Here is a 6608-nt window from a genome sequence, read left to right on the forward strand (position 1 = left end):
CGGAGTTTTTTGTTTTGTTTTGTTATAGTGAATATGTTTTGCTTGAATCAAAACATTAAAAATAGTATGTAAAATTAAACTAAAAACAGTTTCTGAATATTAATCTGAGCAACCAGAGTGGACGCGTTCTCGTTTCTGGATATTTCTTCTTTACTTCAGGTTTGTGATGGGCTTCATCGATGATCAGCAGCCAGATTCTCCATTTCCTTAACTCCCTGGCAGTTTAGATTTAGCTAAAATCGATACCTCCTGAAATGTTGTCACTTCAGATATTTCAGAAGGTATAACTTTAGTGATGAGGACATTGGCCTGATCGGATTTCTGTTCAGGAGCTGCTGCCACCTGATTAGTGTTGTGACCATAGGCAAATCATTTAGCTTGTCTGCCTCAGTGTCCTTGACTGAATTCTGGGAGAATGGAAAGAAAAGTTATGTGTGAAATAGAGCATCGGTATTTTTTAAAAGCTCCGTGGGTGATGGTAACGAGCAGCCAGGATTGAGAGCCACTGCTGCATAACATCGAAGGTTCTAGGAGGTGCTGGTTTTATTCAGTGCTGTACATTTTGGGTAAAGAACAAGGGAGTGCGACTAGTTAGGTTCTAACGTATGTTTTATTTAGATTCGTAAGCATTGGCCAGTTATTTCTGTCCCTTACGAAAGGGTGGACGACTGTTTTGACAGTCAGCTTCTATTGCCGGCTGTATTGGGGAAGTCCCGGGTCTGTGTGGAATTTTCCATGGCTCTTAGCTCTGCACCATTAGCGTTCACTGCAGGCACAGCGCTTTCCAGTGTGTCCGCCCATGCTGTCCCTCTTACAGTGCCTGTCAGCCAATGGTCAACCTCAGCTGCACATCCCGGTGTTTTGTTTGTGTTTAATACTCCGGTTCTAAAACAGATCAGAGAATCTCATCTGAATCGACTTTTTGTTTATAAAGTGAGTCAGCTCAAGGTATCTGTTTTGGCCCGACTTCCTCAGGTGTCATGTTTCCTGTCACAAAACCACTTTTGTGGGTGGGGAGGAGGTGGGTGCGCTGTTTCTGTGGGTGGAAGCTTCTGGTGCCGTGCTGGCAGATTCTCCAGCAGTCTGGTTGTTGGTGATCAGGAATCGGCTTTTTGATCCTTCGATTGGCAGAGTTTTAAAGATGACAGCGAATGGAAGAAAAGAGATGCGACCAGATAATGGCCTCTTTGGATTTGGCCAGTTCCCCTGTTACAAAGGAATTTAAAGTCCTAAACCTTTGGAAGGAGACAGCTGTAGCGATGTGTCTCCTTTTCCTTAGAAAGCAATCCTCCCTGAATCCCATGCAGGGAAGACAGCAGCTTCGGATTATGTTGCTAGAATCTTCTCTCCCGCTTTGCCATACCCCCTCACCTCAAAAGACAGAAACTCTGAACACTTCATCAATTTTTGAATAGGAATTAAAGTCAGTGTGTGTTCTGCTTTATTCTGGTCCCCACTTGAGCGTCACCTCCCTGGAGAGGCCTTGCCTGCCCGCCCCCCACAGTCGAAGTAGGACCCCTTCCTTCCTTCATTCCCTACTCCTTCACCCCGCTTTCTTTCCTGACATTTTATTAGGTGAGCTTTATGCATTTTATTTTCTCCTTTATATCCCTGGGGCCAAGAACCTGGTAGGTGCTCATTAAATATTTGTTTAATAAGCGAAGCATGGAATGGCCAGGCATTTACATACCGTCTTTTTGTTCCTGGCTTCCGTCCTAGCTCAGTGGTTCTGAAACTTCCTTGGCTATATGAATTACTCTATCAGATGTAAAACCATTTATTCAGAACTTCGTGAGCAGTATAAGAAAACGTTCAAGCTATTTTTGACCACGTGCTGTTTCTCATGTCTAACCCTGAGGTAATTAATATGTAACGCCATTGTACTTCCTTCGTAATTAGTCCACGATACAGAGGACTACCTTGTTAATTAGATTCTGAAGGAAGCAGAGAGTGTTAAATACCCATTTGGTTCAGCTCCACTGGGGCCTAAAAGACGTCGTTACATATTTTAGTGGTGATGGTGATTAGAGGAGGGGCGGGCACTCGTGTGTTAGAGTCTAATTGGGAGGTGATGGGCTGAAATTTAACCTTGGCCGTACCACTGAAAACGGGTGTGTCGTGTCGGTCGTGGGTCTCAGCACTGGGAGAATGGATAAAGTGACACTCGTTTTTCCTGAGCCTGGAAGTTGCGGTGGCGATAAATCGAGATTAGGAAAAAACACTCTGAGGAAAAGATATCACTGCTCTGTTATATAGAATATGCATGGAAATGAAGGCAGGGCGTGTTGTGTGAAACATTTCGTTAACAGGCTTCCGTTAGCACACGTGTTATGAACTTGTACGGAAGGTTTGGTCAGAACAGAATAGACTAAATTTTGCTAAAAGGTTTGGTAAGGCAACCTTTTTTCATCGTGATTGAAAACGGTCCTGTTCTTACATGATTTCACCACTTTCTGTTGTCATTCCTTCCCCATTTTCCTTTCAGTTGGCTGATTGCGATTCTGGCCCAACTCAACCCTCTGTTTGGACCACAGCTGAAAAATGAAACCATCTGGTATCTCAAGTATCACTGGCCTTGAGGAAGAAGACCGCTCTCCAGTGCTCAGTCATTGAGGTGACTCTACCCTTGACCTTTGACATCCGTGTTGTCAGCCAGTCAGCCAGAGTTCGCCTTGACTGTTTCTCAGAACTTTATGGCCATTTGAACACTTGGCAAGGGCAGGCTACTGAGAGCAAACACGATCTGAAGCACAGAAATAAATTTGGAACTTAGCCTATTCACTTTCCCAAAGGATTTATCCATAAGATTCTTTTAAATCTTACTATGACCCTGCCATTTAAAATACGGTCTGATATACACAATCCAGTTTGCATGCAGTCTTTTAGACACGGCTCAGGGCACTGACCACTGACGGTCGGTATTGCAAGATTAGGCAGCTTCAAGAAGCGGCCTGCAGATTTGAAATTAAGAATGTTTCTGAATGCTTTGATAGAGACAGGTGCTTTTTGAAAATTGGTCTTAAAATGGCAGCTTTTATTTAGTTCTGAGGATCAGAGGGGTGAGGAGTGTTGTAGTGGAAAGGCTTCCTCACTGGCTGAGAGTCAGAAACTCTTAGTTGGTTTCTTTGTCTCCATTATTTCGATAAATGGAAGCTGGCGCTAAATGCTTCGCGAGGTTCTGGTGTAGCTTTGGGGCGAGGGTCCGTGCTCCGGGGTACTGTGAACTTCGTTTTACCTCTGTCAGGAGACACACCGTGTTGGGCTCTCCTATCTTTTTAGTGCTGCCAAGACGATCAGTGGGTTCAAGTAAAAACAGCCTGGTGCCTGCAGTGGTAAAGTTCTCTGTGACCCTTTCATCCCATGATTTTATCCATTGATGGTCTTAGCCTGAATTAAGCATTTCAGTAGAAATTGCAAAATGGTGATTTCGCGTTCTGTCATGACTGAACTGTTTCTATAAAGATGAACTTTGTCTCCTCAACTAGAGTTGTTTAGTAACCTCGAAATATGGATCATACAGGAAAAGCAGAATACACATTTAATTTTTTTTCTTTAATTTTCAAAGTAAGCCGTTGGTGCCCAGGGTATTCAGTGGGGTTTTCTTTTCTTTCCTTTTTAATTTTAATCAATTATATTTACTATCACTGTTTATGTTCAATCATTCTTTCTTTGGACTATGGGAGCCTTTCTAGACTGGCCTCTATGTCCTTTTGTCATTAGTCGTCTATAGTTTCCTTACTTTCTGACATCAAGATGTCCCAGACCCCTCTTGTATGTTTCGTGTCCCAGATGTGGAATCAGCTGTTCCTCCAACTGCTTTCTAAATTTCCCCCTGAAAGGATCCTGGTTCTTTAGTCAGTCCTGGAGCCCAGCTGGCCCTGGTTCTCTTCAGTGGGAATGGTATTTAAAAACCAAGATCTAATTGCTAGGAGCATCCGTCACTGCTGGGATGTCTTTGCTTTTAAGACTTTACATTGGACAAAGCCAGGAAGTGTGTACTTTTGAGAAGAAAAAGACTCCTGAGTTCATGTTAGTGTTTCTAATTCAAATTTACATTATAGGGTTTTTACTAAACTTCTTTTGAATATTATTCGCACATGCTGAAATCTTGGCTCCTAAAGACAGTAACTTAATTATTTACTTTTATTATCCTATGATACATATAAAATAGTTTCAAAATAATACCAATATAACTATTAACTATAAGTTTATTAAGTACAGTTTAGAATGTCTTTCCTACTCTAGTTGTCCTTAAAACAAAGAACAGAATGCCGTTTTCTGAGGTCACTTGAAATAATTAACAAAGAACAGAATGCTGTTTTCTGAGGTCACTTGAAATAATTACTTTTTCTGGTGGTTATCAATTTGATATGTAGTTAGATTAAGGGGTTTTTGTGTGTGTGTGTGTGTGTGTTCAATTCATAGTTAATTATTTGCTACTAGTTTCTGAATGTGTAAAACATATTTCCAAAGTCAAAATTATAAACAGGTTGTATTCAGAGAATTCTGTTCTTCCAATGTTTCATTTTGCAAAAATAAGCAAATCTGTGCATTTGCACGTGCGTGTGTGTGTGTGTGTGTGTGTATCTCCATCCCAGCACACACAGCCGTTATGGAAAAGACAGATATACCATTCTATAGCTTGCTTTTTGCCCTGTAGCCTAGAGCTTGCTCCCATCGGTGTGTAGAGATCGTCCCTGATACCTTTACAACCATCGATGCCCTTCTGGATTGTTTCCCGACGTTGGCCATTATTAATAAAGCCAAAAGGCCATCCTGTGCGTATGACAGTTTATATTTTTGCTGGTGATCTTTGGGTTAGAGTTTCTAAATTTGAATGAAATCTCTGGGTTAAAAGAATATGTACTTTTTCTAGATACTGTTACATTCCTTTCTAAGGGGATTGTACCATTTTGCATTCCCACCAACAATTTATGGGAGTGCCCTTTTCTTGGATTTTTGCCAATCTGATAGGTAAATAGATTTTTTTTCCTTTACAGTTCTATCTTTGCCCAAAGGGGTTTTGATTTCCTTCTTAGATAGACCTTTTAAAAATCCGATTCATAAGATCTTTTTACTTGCCTTTTTTTTTTTTTCGAGTTCTCCTGTTTTCCTTCTGTTCTTTTAACTTTAGTGGATGTTAAGTAAAGATGTTGATTGGGCTTTAAAGCCAAGAACTGCAGGTCTCGTAGTGGGATCTCATTCCAGCATTGCCTTGCACTTAACTTTTCTGAGCCTCACTCCCTTCCCTTATAACGAGAGATCTGGGCATCTTTGGCTGTAACAACACTCAGTGCGTGGATCTGAGGTTTCATTAGCCCGTTCTTTTTAGTCTTGTGCGTGTGCTAACCTGATTGACTAACTCCTGATGTTTGCACTCTGGTCCACAGCACCAGCTGGGGCTGCAGCTTGAAACCGTTGTATTAAAGGTTGTTTCTTTAAAAGCAGAATGCCAGGAAGTAGGAGGACACGGGCAGGCAAACCTGAGTTATGAACGTGTCACGTTTATGCCACGTGCGAGGTAGTGATGATGGTGGTACCATAACTCAAGGCCTTTTGAGTTACCACATCAAGAGATCTAATCTCTGCCTAGCATTGCAGCTAACAGAACTCTCAAGACAGGACTTTACTTTTTTGGTGGTAAAGTCAAAAGATTGAGCTAAATTCCCTTTTGAACTTTGAGCTTTTATATAACAGTGGGATGATAAAGGAGCTCAGATCCCAGATTTAGGCCCATCATCATTGAGTAAAAAAGCATTCTGTTTTGTACATGATTTGTTTGAGAGGCCAGATTTGGAAAGTAGGCAATGTAAACTAGACATGGTATTCGGCAAGAAAAACATGAGGAACACTCGTGAAAGCTTTAGAATAATTTTATACAGATGAAATCGACTTGATCTGAGCAACAGTTAAACGCCTAGCTGATCTTTTGTTACCTTAGTCATTTTACCAGCCATGATTTTCTTTCATATATCGATGGTAGTTGAGTGAGTAAGTTAGTTGGTTTACCACCCATTGTGATATGTTAAATGAGCTTACATGGTTTATCACAGACCTAAAGGGTAGAAATTCTATTTCATTCCAAAGTCTGGACAGGAGAGGGATACAGCTGTTTTTCTGTGCATACCAAAAATATTTGAATGCTCATGAGATACATGAGAAACAATCACGCTGAGTGGTGATTTCAAGGAAGGCTTGGGCTCCTAGGGGTTTGTGACCTGTTGAGTTTGAAATGAAAGCCATACTTGTGACAAGTTAAAACAGCGGAAGGTGTTTTATAGTAGAAAAGCGTATCTTTTACTGTTGATCATGACTGTCACCTCTTCTTCAAATCCAGTTGACCCTGTTACCGTCTCTGTGTCCGTCTGTCCTTCCTCTCCCTTCTTTGGGCACCTTACTTTCTGACACCGATCACTGCAGCTCTGAGTTACTGCGGGAGCTGCTCCTCGGGTCTCCCTGCGTATCCCCAAAACTCCACGCTGTTGTACTTCCTGCTGTGGCACTGATGAAACAGATGGCTCCTCGCTCCGGAAGTTCTCTGTCCTTCTCCATGGGCTACAGCAGGGGCTTTTTTTTTTTGAATCCGAGGTCCCTGAGTTCAGTGGGTA

General features: G+C 41.7%; 1 protein-coding gene across 1 annotated transcript in view; it reads left to right on the forward strand.

The window, feature by feature from the left end:
* Nucleotides 1–6608, forward strand: part of ATP6V0E1 (ATPase H+ transporting V0 subunit e1) — a 26263-nt gene that overhangs the window by 16207 nt on the left and 3448 nt on the right. Inside the window, exon 3 of the mRNA XM_011370979.2 lies at nucleotides 2486–2614. Coding sequence (XP_011369281.1) covers nucleotides 2486–2579 — 94 coding nt within the window. The 3' untranslated portion in view covers nucleotides 2580–2614. The remainder of the gene's footprint in view (nucleotides 1–2485; nucleotides 2615–6608) is intronic.

The sequence above is a fragment of the Pteropus vampyrus genome, unplaced genomic scaffold, assembly GCF_000151845.1.
Source record: "Pteropus vampyrus isolate Shadow unplaced genomic scaffold, Pvam_2.0 Scaffold179, whole genome shotgun sequence".
In the NCBI taxonomy this organism is placed as follows: domain Eukaryota; kingdom Metazoa; phylum Chordata; class Mammalia; order Chiroptera; family Pteropodidae; genus Pteropus; species Pteropus vampyrus.